General features: G+C 63.3%; 1 protein-coding gene across 1 annotated transcript; it reads right to left on the bottom strand.

The window, feature by feature from the left end:
- Positions 1-8,484: 8,484 nt before the first annotated feature.
- Positions 8,485-20,613, bottom strand: LOC102461846 (red-sensitive opsin). Its single transcript, XM_075916205.2, has 6 exons — positions 16,226-20,613; positions 14,444-14,740; positions 13,785-13,953; positions 12,859-13,024; positions 12,492-12,731; positions 8,485-9,800 (listed from the first exon to the last, which is right to left on the bottom strand). Exons 1-6 carry the CDS (start codon positions 16,332-16,334, stop codon positions 9,684-9,686), a joined length of 1,098 nt encoding a protein of 365 aa, XP_075772320.2. The 5' UTR covers positions 16,335-20,613; the 3' UTR covers positions 8,485-9,683.
- Between the last annotated feature and the right edge of the window lie 4,168 nt (positions 20,614-24,781).

Genomic DNA, 24,781 nt, shown 5'->3' with positions numbered 1-24,781 from the left:
CCCAGGCACCGGCTGGAACTGAGGTGCAGGGCCCCCCAGGCACCGGCTGGCACTGAGCTGCAGGGCCCCCCAGGCACCGGCTGGCACTGAGCTGCAGGGCCCCCCAGGCACCGGCTGGCACTGAGCTGCAGGGCTCCCCCGGGCACCGGCTGGCACTGAGCTGCAGGGCTCCCCCGGGCACCGGCTGGCACTGAGCTGCAGGGCCCCCCCCAGGCACCGGCTGGTACTGAGCTGCAGGGCCCCCCCAGGCACCGGCTGGCACTGAGCTGCAGGGCCCCCCCCAGGCACCGGCTGGCACTGAGCTGCAGGGCCCCCCCCAGGCACCGGCTGGCACTGAGCTGCAGGGCCCCCCCCAGGCACCGGCTGGCACTGAGCTGCAGGGCCCCCCCCAGGCACCGGCTGGCACTGAGCTGCACGGCCCCCCCCAGGCACCGGCTGGCACTGAGCTGCAGGGCCCCCCAGGCACCGGCTGGCACTGAGCTGCACGGCCCCCCCCAGGCACCGGCTGGCACTGAGCTGCACGGCCCCCCAGGCACCGGCTGGCACTGAGCTGCACGGCCCCCCAGGCACCGGCTGGCACTGAGCTGCAGGGCCCCCCAGGCACCGGCTGGCACTGAGCTGCAGGGCCCCCCAGGCACCGGCTGGCACTGAGCTGCACGGCCCCCCCCAGGCACCGGCTGGCACTGAGCTGCAGGGCCCCCCCCAGGCACCGGCTGGCACTGAGCTGCAGGGCTCCCCCAGGCACCGGCTGGCACTGAGCTGCAGGGCCCCCCCCAGGCACCGGCTGGCACTGAGCTGCAGGGCCCCCCAGGCACCGGCTGGCACTGAGCTGCAGGGCCCCCCCCAGGCACCGGCTGGCACTGAGCTGCAGGGCCCCCCCAGGCACCGGCTGGCACTGAGCTGCACGGCCCCCCCCAGGCACCGGCTGGAACTGAGCTGCAGGGCCCCCCCCAGGCACCGGCTGGCACTGAGCTGCAGGGCCCCCCCCAGGCACCGGCTGGGACTGAGCTGCAGGGCCCCCCCCAGGCACCGGCTGGCACTGAGCTGCAGGGCCCCCCAGGCACCGGCTGGCACTGAGCTGCACGGCCCCCCCAGGCACCGGCTGGCACTGAGCTGCAGGGCCCCCCCAGGCACCGGCTGGCACTGAGCTGCAGGGCCCCCCCAGGCACCGGCTGGCACTGAGCTGCAGGGCCCCCCCCAGGCACCGGCTGGCACTGAGCTGCACGGCCCCCCCCAGGCACCGGCTGGCACTGAGCTGCAGGGCCCCCCCCAGGCACCGGCTGGCACTGAGCTGCAGGGCCCCCCCAGGCACCGGCTGGAACTGAGCTGCAGGGCCCCCCAGGCACCGGCTGGCACTGAGCTGCAGGGCCCCCCAGGCACCGGCTGGCACTGAGCTGCACGGCCCCTCAGGCACCGGCTGGCACTGAGCTGCAGGGCCCCCCCCAGGCACCGGCTGGCACTGAGCTGCAGGGCCCCCCCAGGCACCGGCTGGCACTGAGCTGCAGGGCTCCCCCCAGGCACCGGCTGGCACTGAGCTGCAGGGCTCCCCCCCAGGCACCGGCTGGCACTGAGCTGCAGGGCCCCCCCCAGGCACCGGCTGGCACTGAGCTGCAGGGCCCCCCCAGGCACCGGCTGGCACTGAGCTGCAGGGCCCCCCAGGCACCGGCTGGCACTGAGCTGCACGGCCCCCCAGGCACCGGCTGGAACTGAGCTGCAGGGCCCCCCCCAGGCACCGTCTGGCACTGAGCTGCAGGGCCCCCCAGGCACCGGCTGGCACTGAGCTGCAGGGCCCCCCCAGGCACCGGCTGGCACTGAGCTGCAGGGCCCCCCCCAGGCACCGGCTGGCACTGAGCTGCAGGGCCCCCCCAGGCACCGGCTGGCACTGAGCTGCAGGGCCCCCCCCAGGCACCGGCTGGCACTGAGCTGCAGGGCCCCCCCCAGGCACCGGCTGGCACTGAGCTGCAGGGCCCCCCAGGCACCGGCTGGCACTGAGCTGCAGGGCCCCCCAGGCACCGGCTGGCACTGAGCTGCAGGGCCCCCCCAGGCACCGGCTGGCACTGAGCTGCAGGGCCCCCCCAGGCACCGGCTGGCACTGAGCTGCAGGGCCCCCCCAGGCACCGGCTGGCACTGAGCTGCAGGGCCCCCCAGGCACCGGCTGGAACTGAGCTGCAGGGCCCCCCCCAGGCACCGTCTGGCACTGAGCTGCAGGGCCCCCCAGGCACCGGCTGGCACTGAGCTGCACGGCCCCCCCCAGGCACCGGCTGGCACTGAGCTGCAGGGCCCCCCCAGGCACCGGCTGGCACTGAGCTGCACGGCCCCCCCAGGCACCGGCTGGCACTGAGCTGCAGGGCCCCCCAGGCACCGGCTGGCACTGAGCTGCAGGGCTCCCCCGGGCACCGGCTGGCACTGAGCTGCAGGGCCCCCCCCAGGCACCGGCTGGCACTGAGCTGCACGGCCCCCCCAGGCACCGGCTGGCACTGAGCTGCAGGGCCCCCCAGGCACCGGCTGGCACTGAGCTGCAGGGCTCCCCCAGGCACCGGCTGGCACTGAGCTGCAGGGCCCCCCCCAGGCACCGGCTGGCACTGAGCTGCAGGGCCCCCCCCAGGCACCGGCTGGAACTGAGCTGCAGGGCCCCCCCCAGGCACCGGCTGGCACTGAGCTGCAGGGCCCCCCCCAGGCACCGGCTGGAACTGAGCTGCAGGGCCCCCCCAGGCACCGGCTGGCACTGAGCTGCAGGGCTCCCCCCCAGGCACCGGCTGGAACTGAGCTGCAGGGCCCCCCAGGCACCGGCTGGCACTGAGCTGCACGGCCCCCCCAGGCACCGGCTGGAACTGAGCTGCAGGGCTCCCCCGGGCACCGGCTGGCACTGAGCTGCAGGGCCCCCCCAGGCACCGGCTGGAACTGAGCTGCAGGGCTCCCCCGGGCACCGGCTGGCACTGAGCTGCAGGGCCCCCCAGGCACCGGCTGGCACTGAGCTGCAGGGCCCCCCCCAGGCACCGGCTGGCACTGAGCTGCAGGGCCCCCCAGGCACCGGCTGGCACTGAGCTGCACGGCCCCCCAGGCACCGGCTGGCACTGAGCTGCACGGCCCCCCCCAGGCACCGGCTGGCACTGAGCTGCAGGGCCCCCCAGGCACCGGCTGGAACTGAGCTGCAGGGCCCCCCCCAGGCACCGGCTGGCACTGAGCTGCACGGCCCCCCAGGCACCGGCTGGCACTGAGCTGCACGGCCCCCCCCAGGCACCGGCTGGCACTGAGCTGCAGGGCCCCCCCAGGCACCGGCTGGCACTGAGCTGCAGGGCCCCCCCCAGGCACCGGCTGGCACTGAGCTGCAGGGCCCCTCAGGCACCGGCTGGCACTGAGCTGCAGGGCCCCCCCCAGGCACCGGCTGGCACTGAGCTGCAGGGCCCCCCCCAGGCACCGGCTGGCACTGAGCTGCAGGGCCCCCCCCAGGCACCGGCTGGCACTGAGCTGCAGGGCCCCCCCCAGGCACCGGCTGGCACTGAGCTGCACGGCCCCCCAGGCACCGGCTGGCACTGAGCTGCACGGCCCCCCCCAGGCACCGGCTGGCACTGAGCTGCAGGGCTCCCCCAGGCACCGGCTGGCACTGAGCTGCAGGGCCCCCCCCAGGCACCGGCTGGCACTGAGCTGCAGGGCCCCCCCCAGGCACCGGCTGGCACTGAGCTGCAGGGCCCCCCCCAGGCACCGGCTGGCACTGAGCTGCAGGGCCCCCCCCAGGCACCGGCTGGCACTGAGCTGCAGGGCTCCCCCAGGCACCGGCTGGCACTGAGCTGCAGGGCCCCCCCCAGGCACCGGCTGGCACTGAGCTGCAGGGCCCCCCCCAGGCACCGGCTGGCACTGAGCTGCAGGGCTCCCCCGGGCACCGGCTGGCACTGAGCTGCAGGGCCCCCCCCAGGCACCGTCTGGCACTGAGCTGCAGGGCCCCCCCAGGCACCGGCTGGCACTGAGCTGCAGGGCCCCCCCCGGGCACCGGCTGGCACTGAGCTGCAGGGCCCCCCCCAGGCACCGGCTGGCACTGAGCTGCAGGGCCCCCCAGGCACCGGCTGGCACTGAGCTGCAGGGCCCCCCAGGCACCGGCTGGAACTGAGCTGCACGGCCCCCCAGGCACCGGCTGGCACTGAGCTGCAGGGCCCCCCCCAGGCACCGGCTGGCACTGAGCTGCAGGGCCCCCCAGGCACCGGCTGGCACTGAGCTGCAGGGCCCCCCAGGCACCGGCTGGCACTGAGCTGCAGGGCCCCCCAGGCACCGGCTGGCACTGAGCTGCAGGGCCCCCCCAGGCACCGGCTGGCACTGAGCTGCAGGGCCCCCCAGGCACCGGCTGGCACTGAGCTGCAGGCCCCCCCCAGGCACCGGCTGGCACTGAGCTGCAGGGCCCCCCAGGCACCGGCTGGCACTGAGCTGCAGGGCCCCCCCAGGCACCGGCTGGCACTGAGCTGCAGGGCCCCCCAGGCACCGGCTGGCACTGAGCTGCAGGGCCCCCCAGGCACCGGCTGGCACTGAGCTGCAGGGCTCCCCCAGGCACCGGCTGGCACTGAGCTGCAGGGCCCCCCCCAGGCACCGGCTGGCACTGAGCTGCACGGCCCCCCAGGCACCGGCTGGCACTGAGCTGCAGGGCCCCCCCCAGGCACCGGCTGGCACTGAGCTGCAGGGCCCCCCAGGCACCGGCTGGCACTGAGCTGCAGGGCCCCCCAGGCACCGGCAGCTGGAGAAGCGGGTGAATGCCCCAGTGCAGCTAAAAGTGGCAGAGGTGGGCACGCTGCACCACACCGTGGCCTGTGTAGGGGAGAGGATGATCTGTAGCACCCAGGAGAGAGCCTGGGACGTGTGGGGAAGGGTCGTGTGGCTAGGGGGCTGGGCACTGGAGGGTGTGTGGGAAAGGACCAGGCACTAGTGGGGTCCAGGAAGCAGGTGGGGACATGGCTAGGGGGCCAGGCATGGTGGGGGGATGTGTGGGGAAGGGCCAGGCACCAGGGAATGGGGACATGTGTGTCACGTAACTGGATTTTAAGGGGAGCAGCCAGATGACTGATGCACCCCTGGGGGGGGGGGTAACTTGCCCCAAAGTGTATACAAAGGGGGCCGTGTGAGGTTGTGTTGTGCGGATTCTGTGTGTGCTACTCATGTAACGGCAGGACGTCTGTATGTGGCGTTATGAACATGGACTCTGTGTGTGCTACCCATGTAACGGCAGGACGTCTGTATGTGGCGTTATGAACATGGCCTCTGTGTGTGCTACTCATGTAACGGCAGGACGTCTGTATGTGGCGTTATGAACATGGACTCTGTGTGTGCTACTCATGTAACGGCAGGACGTCTGTATGTGGCGTTATGAACATGGACTCTGTGTGTGCTACCCATGTAACGGCAGGACGTCTGTATGTGGCGTTATGAACATGGCCTCTGTGTGTGCTACCCATGTAACGGCAGGACGTCTGTATGTGGCGTTATGAACATGGCCTCCGTGTGTGCTACCCATGTAACGGCAGGACGTCTGTATGTGGTGTTATGAACATGGACTCTGTGTGTGCTACCCATGTAACGGCAGGACGTGTGTATGTGGTGTTATGAACATGGCCTCTGTGTGTGCTACCCATGTAACGGCAGGACGTGTGTATGTGGCGTTATGAACATGGACTCTGTGTGTGCTACTCATGTAACGGCAGGACGTGTGTATGTGGCGTTATGAACATGGCCTCTGTGTGTGCTACCCATGTAACGGCAGGACGTGTGTATGTGGCGTTATGAACATGGCCTCTGTGTGTGCTACCCATGTAACGGCAGGACGTGTGTATGTGGCGTTATGAACATGGCCTCTGTGTGTGCTACTCATGTAACGGCAGGACATTTGTATGTGGCGTTATGAACATGGCCTCTGTGTGTGCTACCCATGTAACGGCAGGACGTGTGTATGTGGCGTTATGAACATGGCCTCTGTGTGTGCTACCCATGTAACGGCAGGACGTCTGTATGTGGCGTTATGAACATGGCCTCTGTGTGTGCTACCCATGTAACGGCAGGACGTGTGTATGTGGCGTTATGAACATGGCCTCTGTGTGTGCTACCCATGTAACGGCAGGACGTCTGTATGTGGCGTTATGAACATGGCCTCTGTGTGTGCTACCCATGTAACGGCAGGACGTCTGTATGTGGCGTTATGAACATGGCCTCTGTGTGCGCAACCCATGTAACGGCAGGACATTTGTATGTGGCGTTATGAACATGGCCTCTGTGTGTGCTACCCATGTAACGGCAGGACGTCTGTATGTGGCGTTATGAACATGGCCTCTGTGTGTGCTACCCATGTAACGGCAGGACGTCTGTATGTGGCGTTATGAACATGGCCTCTGTGTGTGCTACCCATGTAACGGCAGGACGTCTGTATGTGGCGTTATGAACATGGCCTCTGTGTGGGTGCTGGACAGTTCTCTGTCTGCGGCTGCGCAATGGGCAAGGAAAGCTGAGCCAGTGGCTATGCTAATTATCGAGGAGACGATGAATCTCTCGGGGCCCGTGCACACCTCAGGAATATGCCTGGGGTGCTAGCGTGGGACGCAGGGATAGGTCGTTGGACCAGGTGACCTGCTCTGGCCAGGAGGGTGCCAGGAGAGGGATACAAGTGCCATGTGGCACCCTCCAGCCAATCTTCAGCTCAGCTCTTGACCCCAGACGCAGCCTTGCAGGGAACCACGAGCCGGAAAGAACCGTGGACCCATCCTGACATAGGATGCGCCCCAGAGACTTGCAAGCCAGCAGCTGTAACGTCTCTGCTAGAGCCTGCATCGAGAACTGGGAGAGTCGATGCAGGTAAGGTATTCTCCTTAACCTCACTCTCATACTTTTCTTCCTCGCAGTAATAAGCCGTGAGACGGCAGATGCCAGAGGCCTGGCTCCGCGCACTTTGTGGGAAGATCCAGAGTGTATTTGACCTGGGACCGGGGGCTGGTTTCGTGGGACCGGAGGAACCTGTTCGGGTAGGCGAGATTGGGGTCTAGAACCCCTCACCCGTGTGCTGGGCCCGGGGCTGACTGGGGCTCGGATAGAGCCGGAGTGTCTGAGGGGTTCTGGCCAGCCAGATCAGCAGCTGAAGCGCTTAGCTGTGGCGGGTGCATGGCGGGGCAGCGCCGGGGAGCAGGCGTTAGCCGTGGCAGGTGCGTGGCGGGGCAGTGCCGGGGAGCAGGAGTTAGCCGTGGCGGGTGCGTGGCGGGGCAGCGCCGGGGAGCAGGCGTTAGCCGTGGCGGGTGCGTGGCGGGGCGGCGCCAGGGAGCAGGCGTTAGCCATGGCGGGTGCATGGCGGGGCAGTGCTGGGGAGCAGGAGTTAGCCGTGGTGGGTGCGTGGCGGGGCAGCGCCGGGGAGCAGGCGTTAGCCGTGGCGGGTGCATGGCGGGGCAGCGCCGGGGAGCAGGAGTTAGCCGTGGCGGGTGCGTGGCGGGCAGCGCCAGGGAGGAGGCGTTAGCCGTGGCGGGTGCATGGCAGGGCAGCGCAGGGGAGCAGGCGTTAGCCGTGGCGGCTGTGTGGCGGGGCAGCGCAGGGGAGCAGGCGTTAGCCGTGGCGGGTGCGTGGCAGCGCCAGGGAGCAGGAGTTAGCCGTGGCGGGTGCGTGGCAGGGCAGCGCAGGGGAGCAGGCGTTAGCCGTGGAGGCTTTGTGGCGGGGCAGTGCCGGGGAGCAGGAGTTAGCCGTGGCGGGTGCGTGGCAGGGCAGCGCAGGGGAGCAGGCGTTAGCCGTGGCGGGTGCGTGGCAGCGCCAGGGAGCAGGAGTTAGCCGTGGCGGGTGCGTGGCAGGGCAGCGCAGGGGAGCAGGCGTTAGCCGTGGCGGGTGTGTGGCAGCGCCAGGGAGCAGGAGTTAGCCGTGGCGGGTGCGTGGCAGCGCCACGGAGCAGGAGTTAGCCATGGCGGGTGCGTGGCAGGGCAGCGCCGGGGAGCAGGAGTTAGCCGTGGCGGGTGCGTGGCAGGGCAGCGCAGGGGAGCAGGCGTTAGCCGTGGAGGCTTTGTGGCGGGGCAGTGCCGGGGAGCAGGAGTTAGCCGTGGCGGGTGCGTGGCAGGGCAGCGCAGGGGAGCAGGCGTTAGCCGTGGCGGGTGCGTGGCAGCGCCAGGGAGCAGGAGTTAGCCGTGGCGGGTGCGTGGCAGGGCAGCGCAGGGGAGCAGGCGTTAGCCGTGGCGGGTGTGTGGCAGCGCCAGGGAGCAGGAGTTAGCCGTGGCGGGTGCGTGGCAGCGCCAGGGAGCAGGAGTTAGCCATGGCGGGTGCGTGGCAGGGCAGCGCCGGGGAGCAGGAGTTAGCCGTGGCGGCTGTGTGGCGGGGCGGTGCTGGGGAGCAGAGGTTAGCCATGGCAGATGCGTGGTGGGGTGGTGCCGGGCAGCAGGCGTTAGCTATGGCCATGCCAAACTCAGCTTCCCATGTGCTGTGAAAGAAGCAACCCCCGAGTCCCAGCTGCGGCCCCCGCAAAGCCTGGCCCCTTGTGGGCTCCCTGGAGGAAGCTGGCGAGCTGGTACAGAAGTTACAAACCTTTATTAGCTATGGTACAGGCCGTCCCGGCGCTGGCCCCGGTGCCCCAGAGGGGTGACGCCGGCTGGCCGTGTCCTCTGCTCTATGCTGCGTTCCCAGCTAGGCTCGTTATCAAACACTATTTACAGGGGGCCAGCTTGGGGGGTGGAATATGAGAGGGGATGATTCTCCATCGCTCCACTCAGGCACAGCCACCTCTGGGGCGCAGCAGTTTCACCCCACACTCCTGGCCTTACTGAGATGCAGCCACCTGTGGGCTGGAGCCAGACACGGGCTCCGGTGCCCTTTCCAGGAGTGACGCCTTGCGCCCAGGGGTGGCCCATGAGCCTAGGCAAGCTAGGCAGCTGCCTAGGGTGCAACTGGCCCAGGCGCCTGATGACGACGTCACGGCCACTGACAGCCGAGCAGGCAGGGGTGCCGATTGCACTGCCCTGCCTAGGGCGCCAGCTGCTGCAGCCGGCCTCGGGCCGCTCCTGCTCGCGCCAGGGGTGGAGTGACACAGAATCATGGTGGGAGATGGGGCCATCGCTTTTGTGGTGCAGTGGGGGCTGTCTGCTCTGTAACCCGGTGCCCCCCCCACCCCCCGCTGGGATGGGAGATTCTCACTGACTCTCCCAAATGTGGATTAACCCAGACACCCAGGCTCAGCGTCCCTGGAGAGACAAAGGGGAGAGGGCGGAGACCAGCACCTGGCTGGGGGGCAGGGCCTGGGAGGGGAAGCAGGAGGAGAAGACTAGAGGGGGGCTAGATTTGGAGGGGCCTGGTCTCCCCCCATCTCAAGGGGGGGCTGAGGCCTCCTAGCCCTGGTTCCTGTGACCGGGTTGCATCTATGCTGGGCTGTACCCTGGAGAAGCGATAAACTCCCTCAATTCTACTGGCAGGCGGAGTCTGTTCTGCCATTACGGGGTGCAGGGGCGGGGAGACCTCAACACGCCGTCACAGCTTTACAAAAGCTAAACTCTCCTGGCCCCTGCTGGATGGAAAGGGGCCTCCTTCCCCGTGTGGGGCGGAGCCAGCCATTGGTGGGGCGGAGTCTCCCGAGGAGACATGGCAAACTGACAGTACTTCATATGCTCAAGAGGGATCCATACTGTGTGGGAGGCGGGGGGGAGGAGGGGCAGTCCTGTCCGGCTGTCCATCCAGCTTTCCGTCCGCGGGGGTCCCGCCTATGCCGGTGACACAGAGGAGTTGGAGACGGAGGAGACCTCAGTGCGGGAGGTGGAAGAGAGCTCCGAGCCGTCGTCCACCTTCTTGCCAAACAGCTGCATGATGCAGTTACGGAACTGGGGGGCAGAGGTGGAGTGAGAGGGGGCAGGGCACCGGGGAGCCCTGCAGAGCTGCTTTAGTAATGAGCCGTCTGTTCATCCATCCACCTGTCTGTCCACCCACCCATCTGTCCATCCATCCTTCTGTCCACACACCTGTCTGTCCACCCACCCCTCTGTTCATCCATCCTTCTGTCCACCCACCTGTCTGTCCACACACCCCTCTGTTCATCCATCCTTCTGTCCACACACCTGTCTGTCCACCCACCCCTCTGTTCATCCATCCTTCTGTCCACCCACCTGTCTGTCCACCCACCCCTCTGTTCATCCATCCTTCTGTCCACCCACCTGTCTGTCCACCCACCCCTCTGTTCATCCATCCTTCTGTCCACACACCTGTCTGTCCACCCACCCCTCTGTTCATCCATCCTTCTGTCCACCCACCTGTCTGTCCACCCACCCCTCTGTTCATCCATCCTTCTGTCCACCCACCTGTCTGTCCACCCATCCATCTGTTCATCCATCCTTCTGTCCACCCACCCCTCTGTTCATCCATCCTTCTGTCCACACACCTGTCTGTCCACCCACCCCTCTGTTCATCCATCCTTCTGTCCACACACCTGTCTGTCCACACACCCCTCTGTTCATCCATCCTTCTGTCCACCCACCTGTCTGTCCACCCACCCATCTGTTCATCCATCCTTCTGTCCACACACCTGTCTGTCCACCCACCCCTCTGTTCATCCATCCTTCTGTCCACCCACCTGTCTGTCCACCCACCCCTCTGTTCATCCATCCTTCTGTCCACCCACCTGTCTGTCCACCCATCCATCTGTTCATCCATCCTTCTGTCCACACACCCCTCTGTTCATCCATCCTTCTGTCCACCCACTTGTCTGTCCACCCACCCATCTGTTCATCCATCCTTCTGTCCACCCACCTGTCTGTCCACCCACCCATCTGTTCATCCATCCTTCTGTCCACCCACCTGTCTGTCCACCCACCCATCTGTTCATCCATCCTTCTGTCCACCCACCTGTCTGTCCACCCACCCATCTGTTCATCCATCCTTCTGTCCACCCACCTGTCTGTCCACCCAACCATCTGTTCATCCATCCTTCTGTCCACCCACCTGTCTGTCCACCCACCCATCTGTTCATCCATCCTTCTGTCCACCCACCTGTCTGTCCACCCACCCATCTGTTCATCCATCCTTCTGTCCACCCACCTGTCTGTCCACCCACCCATCTGTTCATCCATCCTTCTGTCCACACACCTGTCTGTCCACCCACCCATCTGTTCATCCATCCTTCTGTCCACCCACCTGTCTGTCCATCCATCCTTCTGTCCACACACCTGTCTGTCCACCCACCCATCTGTTCATCCATCCTTCTGTCCACCCACCTGTCTGTCCATCCATCCTTCTGTCCACACACCTGTCTGTCCACCCACCCATCTGTTAATCCATCCTTCCGTCCACACACCTGTCTGTCCACCCACCCATCTGTCAATCCATCCTTCCGTCCACACACCTGTCTGTCCATCCATCCTTCTGTCCACCCACCCGTCTGTTCATCCATCCCTCTGTCCACACACCTGTCTGTCCACCCACCCATCTGTTCATCCATCCTTCTGTCCACCCACCCGTCTGTTCATCCACCCTTCTGTCCACACACCTGTCTGTCCACCCACCCATCTGTTCAGCCATCCTTCTGTCCACACACCTGTCTGTCCACCCGCCCATCTGTTCATCCATCCTTCCGTCCACACTCCTGTCTGTCCACCCATCCTTTCCACCCATCCTTCTGTCCACCCACCCATCTGTTCATCCATCCTTCTGTCCACCCACCCGTCTGTTCATCCACCCTTCTGTCCACACACCTGTCTGTCCACCCACCCATCTGTTCATCCATCTTTCTGTCCACCCACCCATCTGTTCATCCATCTTTCTGTCCACCCACCCGTCAGTCCACCCACCCATCTGTTCATCCATCTTTCTGTCCACCCACCCGTCTGTCCACCCACCCATCTGTTCATCCATCTTTCTGTCCACCCACCTGTCTGTCCACCCGCCCATCTGTTCATCCATCTTTCTGTCCACCCACCCGTCAGTCCACCCACCCATCTGTTCATCCATCTTTCTGTCCACCCACCCGTCTGTCCACCCACCCATCTGTTCATCCATCTTTCTGTCCACCCACCTGTCTGTCCACCCGCCCATCTGTTCATCCATTCTTCTGTCCACCCATCCGTGTGTCCACCCATCCTTCTGTCCACACACCCGTCTGTTCATCCATCCGTCTGTCCACACACCCGTCTGTCCACCCACCCATCTGTTCATCCATCTTTCTGTCCAGCCACCCATCTGCACCTTCACCCACCCGTCTGCCCACCCACCCGTCCACTCACCCATCTGCACCTCCAGCCATCCCTTTTCTATTTCTTCATGTACCCACCCACTCATTTACTGCATCTTCATCCATCTACTGCCCCTCCACCCACCCCCTGCCCATTCCTCCCCGTCAATCCATCCGCCTGCCTCACCTTTATCCACCTGCACCCACCCCTCCTGCTCCCTTGCACACTGCTCCCCAGATACCCCATCCCTCCAGTCACTCACCTCAGCGTCCCTCCACACACCCGTCTATGGCCCGGAGAGCCCATGCAGTGTCCATTTCCCAGCATGCCCCGGGGCCTTGAGCCACTCACCTGCCTGTTCATGAAGACGTAGATGATGGGGTTGTAGATGGTGGCGCTCTTGGCGAAGTAGGCGGGCAGAGCGGCTGCCAGCGGGTGGAAGGCGTAGCCAGGGTTGGCGGCGGCGAAGCAGGCGAAGAAGGTGTAGGGGCCCCAGCAGAAGATGTAGGCGATGATCATGACCACCACCATGCGTGACACTTCCTTCTCCGCCTTCTGCGTGGACTCCGATTCCTTCTGCTGGGCCGCCACCTGCCGGCCGGGAGAGGCAGCTGGGTTAGCCTCTGGCAGGCTGGGCTGCGGGGGGCAGCAGCCGGCCCTGGGCAACTGACAGGGCACTACTCAAGGGGCCCGGCCAGGGCAGGCTCAGGGCGCTCACCGAGCGGATGGCCAGCCACACTTGCAGGTAGCAGAGCACGATGACGCTCAGGGGGATGAAGCAGCAGGTGATCATCAACACAACCATGTAGGACTGAACCCCAGGGTCTGAGCTGCCACTGAAAACATCTGGGCCACAGGAGGTCTTCAAGCCATGGGGCCAGTACCTGGAGGGCATGGAGCAGTCAGGGGGGGCACAGTCCCAGCCGCTCTTCCCCCCATAGCCCAGCTCACCCTTCTGCCCCGACCCCTTCCCACAGACCCACTCCTTCACCCCACGTGTACCATGTCAGCACTGGCACGAGAATATCTGGTGTGTTGCTTGTCAGCCCCGTGCTCCCGGCTCTCCCTGGCTCGTGCGCAGACAAGGTCTCGCTGCAGCGCCTGCCAGTGGCAGCGGGTGAACCCTCTGGTTGGAGTCTCTGCAGAATTGCTTGGGGCGAGGGAGGCCCAGATGCTCCAAAGGACAGGAGCGCCTTGGAGAACATCCATGGTGCCCGAGGCCGAATTCAATGAGCAGCATTGGCAGAAGCCCAGAGACCGGCGCTCCCAGCGTGAGACAAACCAGAGAGGAGATGGAGGCCTGACAGCAGCCACCAAAGGGGAACTGGACAGCCCGGCCATTAGCCCCTCCTTCGGATGGGTGCTTGCAGCGTGGCCCTGCGCCCCCACAGGGACTGACAGGTACCACGGGGCGCTTGCCGCTGGACTCTGGGGCCGGTCCTGCAAGCTGAGCCTCAGAGGAGCGCGCGTGTGAATTTCATGTTGGACTTTCTATAAACACGGCATGTTGCCTTGTCCCCTGAAAAGCTCCCTCCCACATGCTTCTTATGAGCAGGGCACCCTCAGGCCCCTTCCTCTCTCTCACACCCATCCCCCAACTCCGCCACATCCTCTCCCCCAGCTCGGCTGCGGCCTCGCGCCCACCTGCTCCAGCCGAAGATGGGGGGTGCCGTCCAGGCAGCGGACCACAGCCAGGAGAAGATGATGCCACCCATGGCCAGCTTCCCATCAAACTTGATGTTGCCAAAGGGCTTGCACACCACGAACCAGCGCTCCCAGGAAATGATAGCCAGCGACCACAGTGCCGTGATACCTGCAGGGCACCAGCGTCACTGGGGGCCACGGGGCGAATCCCGCTGCTGGGGGTTCTGGAGCCATGGCCGGAGAGGGGGCACGTTAGCCCGGGGGGGGGGGCCAGGGAAGAGTGGCGCCCTGTGGCTGGAGGACAAGGGGAGCAGGTTTGGCGGGGGCAGGATTTAAGCTGAGCTGGAGTTGGCTGGAGCAGAGCTCTGGTTCACGATTTCCCTTGCCTCCAGGCTCCATGGGGGTGTGTGTTGGGGCCATGGCTTCCCATGGACAGGGAGAGACGGTAGCTTCCTGAGGGGGTGGCTCCCATGGACTCAGTGGGGCCATTTTTCCCTACTGATGGGGCTGGATGATGGCTCCCTGTTGATAGACAGGGGTGTGGCTCTGGCGCCCGTGAGTGGCTCGGGACCCTGGTGCCCACGCCTGTCCATGGGCAGCTCCTGTGGGTGCTGAGGGGCTGGAGCTCTCCATGGGTGGGGCAGGTGGGCCGCTCTCACCACAGACGGAGACGGTGTAGCCCTCAATGACGCAGAGCGGGTGGCCCAGCACGAAGTAGCCGAAGATCTGGTTGATGACGCTGATGGTGCTGGCGATGAGGGTCTCGCCCAGGTCAGCGATCGCCAGGTTCACCAGGATCCAGTTCAGTGGGTGCCGCAGCTTCTTGAACTTCCAGGTGGCCACCAGCACCAGCCCATTGGTGAAGACGGAGGCGAAGACCACGAAGACCATCCAGAGGGAGACCAGGTTGTAGACCCAGCGTGGCGCGATGTGGTAGTTGGGGCCTTCGAAGGGGCCTGGAGTGCAGGATGGGGATGAGGGTGGCCCCGCTGGTCCCCTGCCCGGCACTTCTGCACTCTGGGGCCCCAGCTACGCCCCCCCATGGTATCTTTTCTGCCCTGAACCCCAGCTCCTTCCCCGGTGGTACCCCAGGCCCCCACTGTGCCCCAGCTCCCCTCCCTCTGCAGTACCCCAGCCCCCCACTTCTCTCCCCAGGCCTCAGCTCCCCTCCCCCCACTTCTCCCCCATGCTCCAGCTCCCCTTCCCCATATTACCCTAGCCCCCTTGCACCCCAACTCATCTCCCCCTGGTACCCCAGCCCCCCACTTTCCCCCCATGCCCCAGCTCCCCTCCCCCTGCAGTATCCCAACTCCCCTTCCCCGGGATACCGTAGCCCCCCTGCACCTTAACTCATCTCCCCCCGGTACCCCAGCCCCCCACTTTCCCCCCATGCCCCAGCTCCCCTCCCCCTGCAGTATCCCAACTCCCCTTCCCCGGGATACCGTAGCCCCCCTGCACCTTAACTCATCTCCCCCGGTACCCCAGCCCCCCACTTTCCCCCCATGCCCCAGCTCCCCTCCCCCTGCAGTATCCCAACTCCCCTTCCCCGGGATACCGTAGCCCCCCTGCACCTTAACTCATCTCTCCCTGGTACCCCAGCCCCCCACTTTCCCCCCATGCCCCAGCTCCCCTCCCCCTGCAGTATCCCAACTCCCCTTCCCCGGGATACCGTAGCCCCCTGCACCTTAACTCATCTCCCCCTGGTACCCCAGCCCCCCACTTTCCCCCCATGCCCCAGCTCCCCTCCCCCTGCAGTATCCCAACTCCCCTTCCCCGGGATACCGTAGCCCCCCTGCACCTTAACTCATCTCTCCCTGGTACCCCAGCCCCCCACTTTCCCCCCATGCCCCAGCTCCCCTCCCCCTGCAGTATCCCAACTCCCCTTCCCCGGGATACCGTAGCCCCCCTGCACCTTAACTCATCTCTCCCTGGTACCCCAGCCCCCCACTTTCCCCCCATGCCCCAGCTCCCCTCCCCCTGCAGTATCCCAACTCCCCTTCCCCGGGATACCGTAGCCCCCCTGCACCTTAACTCATCTCCCCCTGGTACCCCAGCCCCCCACTTTCCCCCCATGCCCCAGCTCCCCTCCCCCTGCAGTATCCCAACTCCCCTTCCCCGGGATACCGTAGCCCCCCTGCACCTTAACTCATCTCCCCCCGGTACCCCAGCCCCCCACTTTCCCCCCATGCCCCAGCTCCCCTCCCCCTGCAGTATCCCAACTCCCCTTCCCGGGATACCGTAGCCCCCCTGCACCTTAACTCATCTCCCCCCGGTACCCCAGCCCCCCACTTTCCCCCCATGCCCCAGCTCCCCTCCCCCTGCAGTATCCCAACTCCCCTTCCCCGGGATACCGTAGCCCCCCTGCACCTTAACTCATCTCCCCCGGTACCCCAGCCCCCCACTTTCCCCCCATGCCCCAGCTCCCCTCCCCCTGCACTCACCCCGTGTGTTGTTACTGTTGGTGTAGACAAAGATGCTGTCCCGGGTTGTATCGTCGTCATCGTTGCGCCGCCGGGCAGCAAAAACAGCCCCGTGCCAGGCCTGCGTCATGGTGGCCCCGCTGCTGCGCTTCCCCTGCCCCCCCTGCCCGCCTCTGTCTCTCCCTCTTCACCACCGGCCACACTCACTGGCTCTCCGTGTCGCTCTCGTGTCCCACTCTCCCAAGCGCCCACTCTGCACCCAGCTCCTGGGCAGCACCCGCTTTATAACCCACCCCCCCGGGGCAGATTACACCCCCCAGCCCCAGAGCCAGATCCCCCAAAAGCTCTTGATCCTTTAATTGGGCTCCAGGTTTAGCCCTCCTCCCCCCGACCCCGATCTCCCAGCCCCTCGCCCAGCGACTCCCCAGTGCTGTGCGTCACACACGCTGACTTTGCCGGACACTTCAGGTGAGAGATCAGGGGGGCTGATTAGAGGGAGCCCAGAGCTAATCCCCTTTGAGCGTGGCCCAGCTCTGCAATTTCCTAATGGCCCATTTTCCTAACTAGGCCACAGACACCTGCCGGCCCATTTCCCCGCACAGCCGGACCGACTGTTTGTCAGTGACAGGGAGGTGGGGAGACCAGCTTCTCGACATACCCCGTCACCCACATCCCACCGCATCCTTTCATCTGCATTCAACCCATCCCCTGCACACACACCCCAGACCTTATGGCATTTCCTCACCTGCTCGTGTCACCTGCACACACAACCTGTCACCCGTCCTCATCACACCCCATCATCCACACCCCACTGCATCCTGTAACCAGCATTCACCCCATCCCCTGCACACACATCCTGTTACCCACACCTCATCACCTGCACTCTTCCTCTCACCTGCACAACCCCCTGTGACGGCGCGTTGGGGGTTCCCCGTCTCCTGCACCCCGAAATGGCACAAACAGACTGCACCAGCCAGTGGAATTGAGGGTGGTTTATTGCTCCTCCAGCACAGCGCAGCACAGATGTAGTCTGGTCACAGGAACTGGGCTAGGATGCCTCAGGCCCCCTTGAGATGGGTGAGACTGGGCCCCTAAACTCCAGCCCCTTCTCCTAGGCTCTCCTCCATGCCCTCCGACAGCCAGCAACCAACTCACTAACTTCCAGCCCTGCCCCCCAGCCAAGGCAGCATTCCACCTTCCTTTGTTCCTCTCCATGGGGGGTGTCTGGCCACTGGTTTGCATAGTGACTCATCCTGTTTTGCTGGGTCGTGGTACCCACGGCAGCCAGTGGGGGTTCCCTCAGAGCCAGCAGCATAGAAAACCAGCCAGGTACCCCCACTACGTCACACCCCCATACCACCTACACCCCATATGCACACACACACTCTGTCACCCTCACACACCCCATCGAGGTCATCAAATCCAGTCCTCCGCCCGCACGGAAGGACCAAACCCCATCTAGACCATCCCTGCCAGGTGTCTGTCCAACCTGCTCTTCAGTATCCCCAGAGATGGAGACTCCACAACCTGCCCAGACAATTTAATCTACTGTTTAACCACCCTGCCAGGCAGGTAGTTTTTCCCAATGTCCAACCTCAACCTCCCTGGCTGCAGTTTAAGCCCACTGCTGCTTGTCCTGTCCTCAGAGGCCAACGAGAACAATTTTTCTCCCTCCTCTTTGTAACATCCTTTTAGATACCTGAAAACCGCTTTCACGTCCCCTCTCTGGGTATGTCTACACTACCACCCTAGTTCGAACTAGGGTGGTAATGTAGGCAACTGGAGTTGCAAATGAAGCCCGGGATTTGAATTTCCCGGGCTTCATTTGCATAAAGCCGGGCACCGCCATTTTTAAATGTCCGCTAGTGCGGACTCCGTGCCCGAGGCTACACGTGGCACGGACTAGGTAGTTCGGACTAGGCTTCCTAATCCGAACTACCGTTACTCCTCGTGAAACCTGATTCTTTCAGTCTGCCCTCACAGGTCCTGCCTTGAGGGCAGGGGGCTGGACTCGATGACCTCTCGAGGTCCCTTCCAGTCCTATGAGTCTATGTTTTCCAGACTGTTAATCATTTTTAAAAACAAGCATTCCTGTGGCACCTTAGAGACTAACATGGCTACCTCTCGGAGACTTTTATCATTTTTGTTGCTATTCTCTTGACTTTTTCCATGTTGTCCACATCTTCCCTGAAATGTGGCACCGAGAACTGGACACAACACTTGGAGGCCTATTCAGGACAGAGCAGAGCGGAAGACTGACTTCTCATGTCTTACTCACAACACTCCTGCTAATACATCCCATCCCATTCCCTGCACACACACACTGTCATCTGCATTCTGTCACCCTCACACCCTGTCACTTATACCTCAGCACAACCTGTTACCCTCACATACCTTGTCACCTACACCCCATCGCATCCTGTCACCTGCACTCAAGTACTGACACCCACACCTCATCACACTCTGTCAACCTCTCACACCCCATCACAATTCACCACCTTCACACACCCCATCACTACATTCCATCACTTTGATTCATGTCACCCACACTTCATCACACGCTATCACCCTCACAGACCCCGTCACCCACACCTTGTTGCATTCTGTCTCCTGCATTCACCCTTTTGCCTGCACACAAACCCTGCCATCTGCATCTCATCATACCCCATCACCCTCACTTATCTGGTCACCTGTGCCCCATTGTATCCTATAAACCACACCACATTACAACCTGTCACCCTCATTCGGTCACCTACATTCCTCTATCATCTGCAAAACACCCTGTCACCTGTACCCCATCATCCTCACACACCGTCACACCCCACTTATCCTCACACATCCCTGTCTTCTGTATTCACCCTGTCATTTTCCCACACACCCTGTCATTCTCACACACCCCATCATATACCATCACCTTTACACGCCCCATCACCTGCACCTCATCACACCCCATCACCCTCACATATCCGATCACTTGCATTCACCCCATCATCTGCACACACTCGCTGCCACTTGCAGCCCATCTCCCTCATGCACCCCATAACCCACTTCATTAACTCTGTCACCTCCACCTCGTCATACGCCATCACATTCTGTCACCTTCACACACCCCATCACCCACACCTTATGGGGGAGGGGCAGCTCCAAGGCAAAGGGCAGGAGATGAGCTGCACTGAGGAGCTGGCACTTGAGAGCTTCTTGGCCAAACCAGTCAGGATCACCTGTCAGAGGCTCCAAGATCAACCATTAGATCCCGGTCTACTGGCTGGTGACCACTGCAATACAGGATCACCTCTTACTTACACCACATCCCTTAAACTGCATTACCCATATCCCATCACACCCCTCCATCACCTCCACTCCCTCATGCACACACAAACCATCTCAACTGCACTGTGGCACTCACCAACATGCTGTCTGTCACCTATTCTGTCACCATGTACACACAGACCAACACTGACACTCCTCACTTGTGCCATAGCACTTTCACCAACTTCTACACCTCTCATGCATCCAAACTCCTGCATCCCATCTAATGCACCTCAACAGCTACGCAATATCATACACACTGTCGGCTACACCCTGCCACATGCACACATTGGCATACTAACACACCACCTCCTATTGGCTACACCCCATCTCTTAACCCTTGTTGCGCACACATCACCTAAACCACATCACACACACACTGACAGTGACATCTTACACTGTATCTCATCTAAACTAACACCCTCATACACCCTGTCACACGCTGACCCTATGTCCCATCAGCTATAGGCAGTAACACTGACACCCCATCATACACACACTGACACACCCCAATCTGACACCTATGCTCATGACATGCACACACGGACATCTAACCCCACCAGACAGGCACAAACTCATCCCAGCACTAACACCAATGTCTAATCCCCACACACTGACATAATCCTGTCACCTTAACCCTACTGCACCCCACTGTATACTCAGTGCCCCAGTGCCAACAGCTACCCTGCTACAGATCTTCACACATCCTGATACAATCCCAGCAGCTTCATTCTGTGACCCGCTCCAATGCAACAGCTACACCCAATCAGACTGACACCAACACCCTATACACTACAGCATGCTGTCACTGACCCCCTATGCAAGCACAGCACCTACACACTGATACGCCTACATATCGTCACACACACAGCCCAACAGCTAGAGGCCAGAACACCCCTGGATATACAGACAAAATGACTAGACCCCAAACTCTATCCACATACTCCCACAACCCCAAGACATCACAACATACACAACCCACAACAGTACACATTCACAACTATTCAATGCCTACAGGCATGAACTCTCCAACATGAATCCCCTCTGGCTAACCCAGGGTATGTCTACACCACCCCGCTAGTTCGAACTAGGAGGGTAATGTAGGCATACCGCACTTGCAAATGAAGCCCGGGATTTGAATTTCCCGGGCTTCATTTGCATAAGCAGGGAGCCGCCATTTTTAAAACCCCGCTGGTTCGAACCCTGTGCAGCGCGGCTACACGGGGCTCGAACTAGATAGTTTGGACCAGGCTTCCTATTCCGAACTACCGGTACACCTCATTCCACGAGGTGTACCGGTAGTTCGGAATAGGAAGCCTAGTCCGAACTACCTAGTTCGAGCCCCGTGTAGCCGTGCTGCACGGGGTTCGAACCAGCGGGGTTTTAAAAATGGCGGCTCCCTGCTTATGCAAATGAAGCCCGGGAAATTCAAATCCCGGGCTTCATTTGCAAGTGCGGTATGCCTACATTACCCTCCTAGTTCGAACTAGCGGGGTAGTGTAGACATACCCTCAGAGACCTACATTTCATAACACAACAGCACTCCTAACAGAAACCCAACCCCTAGTCCCCAACACCACCATTGCCCACAATCATCAGATAGCACCTTCGCTCCCAGACCAGCACACACATGCACCCTGCTACACAATGTACATGCCCTGCTAACACTCCCGTATCTTCCTTGCAACACCCCTTCCTCTCCCGATCCAGCCCCAGGGCAGGGACTGGCTGACTCAGGGGGCCACTGAATGGGACACAGGCCTGTCTGCTCTAGGGGGGCACCAGCCAGAGGCTGACTTGGGGGGGAAGGGGGCAGGAGACCTGTCCTCTCTAGGGGGCACTGGCCTCCATCTGGTCCCAGGGCACGGACTGGCTGGTTTAGGGGATGGTGGGGGGAGAAGGGGGCAGGAGATCTTTCTTCTCTAGGGGTCACTGGATCCCATCTGAACCCAGGGCACAGACTGGCTGGCTCTGGGGGGAGAAGGGGGCAGGAGACCTTTCCTTTCTAGGGGGCACTGGCTCCCATCAGACCCCAGGGCGGGGACTGGCTGGCTTAGGGGATGGGGGGAGAAGGAGGAAGGAGACCTGTCCTCTCTAGGGGGCACTGGCTCCCATCAGACCCCAGGGCACAGACTGGCTGGTTTAGGGGATGGGGGGAGAAGGGGGCAGGAGACCTGTCCTCTCTAGGGGCCACTGGCTCCCATCAGACCCCAGGGCACAGACTGGCTGGTTTAGGGGATGGGGGGAGAAGGGGGCAGGAGACCTGTCCTCTCTAGGGGGCACTGGCTCCCATCAGACCCCAGGGCACGGACTGGCTGGTTTAGGGGATGGGGGGAGAAGGAGGAAGGAGACCTGTCCTCTCTAGGGGGCACTGGCTCCCATCAGACCCCAGGGCACGGACTGGCTGGCTTAGGGGATGGGGGGAGAAGGGGGCAGGAGACCTGTCCTCTCTAGGGGCCACTGGCTCCCATCAGACCCCAGGGCACGGACTGGCTGGTTTAGGGGATGGGGGGAGAAGGGGGCAGGAGACCTGTCCTCTCTAGGGGGCACTGGCTCCCATCAGACCCCAGGGCACGGACTGGCTGGTTTAGGGGATGGGGGGAGAAGGGGGCAGGAGACCTGTCCTCTCTAGGGGGCACTGGCTCCCATCAGACCCCAGGGCACGGACTGGCTGGCTTAGGGGATGGGGGGAGAAGGAGGAAGGAGACCTGTCCTCTCTAGGGGGCACTGGCTCCCATCAGACCCCAGGGCACGGACTGGCTGGCTTAGGGGATGGGGGGAGAAGGAGGAAGGAGACCTGTCCTCTCTAGGGGGCACTGGCTCCCATCAGACCCCAGGGCACGGACTGGCTGGCTTAGGGGATGGGGGGAGAAGGAGGAAGGAGACCTGTCCTCTCTAGGGGGCACTGGCTCCCATCAGACCCCAGGGCACGGACTGGCTGGTTTAGGGGATGGGGGGAGAAGGGGGCAGGAGACCTGTCCTCTCTAGGGGCCACTGGCTCCCATCAGACCCCAGGGCACGGACTGGCTGGCTTAGGGGATGGGGGGAGAAGGAGGAAGGAGACCTGTCCTCTCTAGGGGGCACTGGCTCCCATCAGACCCCAGGGCACGGACTGGCTGGCTTAGGGGATGGGGGGAGAAGGAGGAAGGAGACCTGTCCTCTCTAGGGGGCACTGGCTCCCATCAGACCCCAGGGCACGGACTGGCTGGCTTAGGGGATGGGGGGAGAAGGAGGAAGGAGACCTGTCCTCTCTAGGGGGCACTGGCTCCCATCAGACCCCAGGGCACGGACTGGCTGGCTTAGGGGATGGGGGGAGAAGGAGGAAGGAGACCTGTCCTCTCTAGGGGGCACTGGCTCCCATCAGACCCCAGGGCACGGACTGGCTGGTTTAGGGGATGGGGGGAGAAGGGGGCAGGAGACCTGTCCTCTCTAGGGGCCACTGGCTCCCATCAGACCCCAGGGCACGGACTGGCTGGCTTAGGGGATGGGGGGAGAAGGAGGAAGGAGACCTGTCCTCTCTAGGGGGCACTGGCTCCCATCAGACCCCAGGGCACGGACTGGCTGGCTTAGGGGATGGGGGGAGAAGGAGGAAGGAGACCTGTCCTCTCTAGGGGGCACTGGCTCCCATCAGACCCCAGGGCACGGACTGGCTGGTTTAGGGGATGGGGGGAGAAGGGGGCAGGAGATCTTTCTTCTCTAGGGGTCACTGGATCCCATCTGAACCCAGGGCACAGACTGGCTGGCTCTGGGGGGAGAAGGGGGCAGGAGACCTTTCCTTTCTAGGGGGCACTGGCTCCCATCAGACTCCAGGGCGGGGACTGGCTGGCTTAGAGGATGGGGGGAGAAGGAGGAAGGAGACCTGTCCTCTCTAGGGGTCACTGGCTCCCATCAGACCCCAGGGCACGGACTGGCTGGTTTAGGGGATGGGGGGAGAAGGGGGCAGGAGACCTGTCCTCTCTAGGGGGCACTGGCTCCAGGGAAGGGACTGGCTGGCTTAGGGGATGGGGGGAGAAGGAGGAAGGAGACCTGTCCTCTCTAGGGGGCACTGGCTCCCATCAGACCCCAGGGCACGGACTGGCTGGTTTAGGGGATGGGGGGAGAAGGGGGCAGGAGACCTGTCCTCTCTGGGGGGCACTGGCTCCCATCAGACCCCAGGGCACGGACTGGCTGGCTTAGGGGATGGGGGGAGAAGGAGGAAGGAGACCTGTCCTCTCTAGGGGGCACTGGCTCCCATCAGACCCCAGGGCACGGACTGGCTGGCTTAGGGGATGGGGGGAGAAGGAGGAAGGAGACCTGTCCTCTCTAGGGGGCACTGGCTCCAGGGCGGGGACTGGCTGGCTTAGGGGATGGGGGAGGGGAGCCGTCAGCCTGAGTGGTTTGGGCAGAATCCAGTCGGGGGGAGCGAACTGGGACAGCTCTGGGTCTGGGCTGTTATATCACCAAGGCGGGCGAGTGTGGGGGGACGCTGTAGATCAGGGCTTGGTGCCAACTAGAGCACTCAGCTGGGCGGGGGCAGGAGCACATCCGAAGGGGGGGCAGTGACCCCCATCCTGATCCTCCTCGTCCCAGATCTCAGGGATGTCAAGAGGTGACAGCCAGTGCCCAGCTCCCAACAGCCCCCCTCAGTTACCTCCAGGAGAGCTGTATGTGGGGGGGAACCCCACTGTCCAGGACAGGGGGAGCTGCCCCCACCCCATTACCCTGAAGGTAGTGCCAATGGAGCCTTGATTGGTCCATCAAGGATTAAGGGGGCAGTAAAGCTGAGCACCCCTTTGGGGCAGGGGAGAGAGGGCAGCACCCCAGTGTACCTCTAATGTAGGCATGGGGTAGGCATGGCTGGCCCCACTGGTGCCCTCTGGCCCCACACCTTACCCCTTCACCCCTCCTTCTGCATCCCATGTCCCCCTACTAGCTCCCCATGGGACATGCTGAGAAGTGGGTTCCTCAAGGGCCCTTCACTTAGGGGGCTCTGGGTTCTGCCCCTCTCCTGCAGCCCCTTCTCTCCCAGCTCTTCCTCCCATGGTCCCTCCCTGCCCCCCTTCTCTCTCCCTCCTGCACTAATCCCCCAGGTGCTCTGTGCGCTGAGCTGATGGGAGGTGACACTGCCCCCCGCCCCCCTAATCCCAGGATTTTCGGGTCGCTCCAGGGGAGTCCGATTAAAGGAAACTGGAAAGTTTAATCTCCCACGTTCGGAAAAGAGGCCACGTTGGGCAGTGAGCGGAGCCAGGGCAGTGAGCGGAGCCAGGAACAGCACCTCTAAAAGCCCAG

Source organism: Pelodiscus sinensis, chromosome 18 (genome assembly GCF_052426305.1).
Source record: "Pelodiscus sinensis isolate ZL-2025 chromosome 18, ASM5242630v1, whole genome shotgun sequence".
NCBI lineage: Eukaryota > Metazoa > Chordata > Testudines > Trionychidae > Pelodiscus > Pelodiscus sinensis.
The sequence above is the reverse complement of the archived record's forward strand: the minus strand, read 5'-3'. Positions and strand labels throughout refer to the sequence as shown.

Bases quoted from the DNA above. Each gene is read 5' to 3' on its own strand.
- LOC102461846 (XM_075916205.2), bottom strand. From the start codon at position 16,334: ATGACGCAGGCCTGGCACGGGGCTGTTTTTGCTGCCCGGCGGCGCAAC. The intron at 12,732-12,858 runs GTGAGCGCCCTG...CCCGGCCGGCAG, and splicing joins TGTGGCTGGCCATCCGCTCG to GTGGCGGCCCAGCAGAAGGA. The intron at 9,801-12,491 runs GTGAGTGGCTCA...TCTGCCCCCCAG, and splicing joins ACGTCTTCATGAACAGGCAG to TTCCGTAACTGCATCATGCA.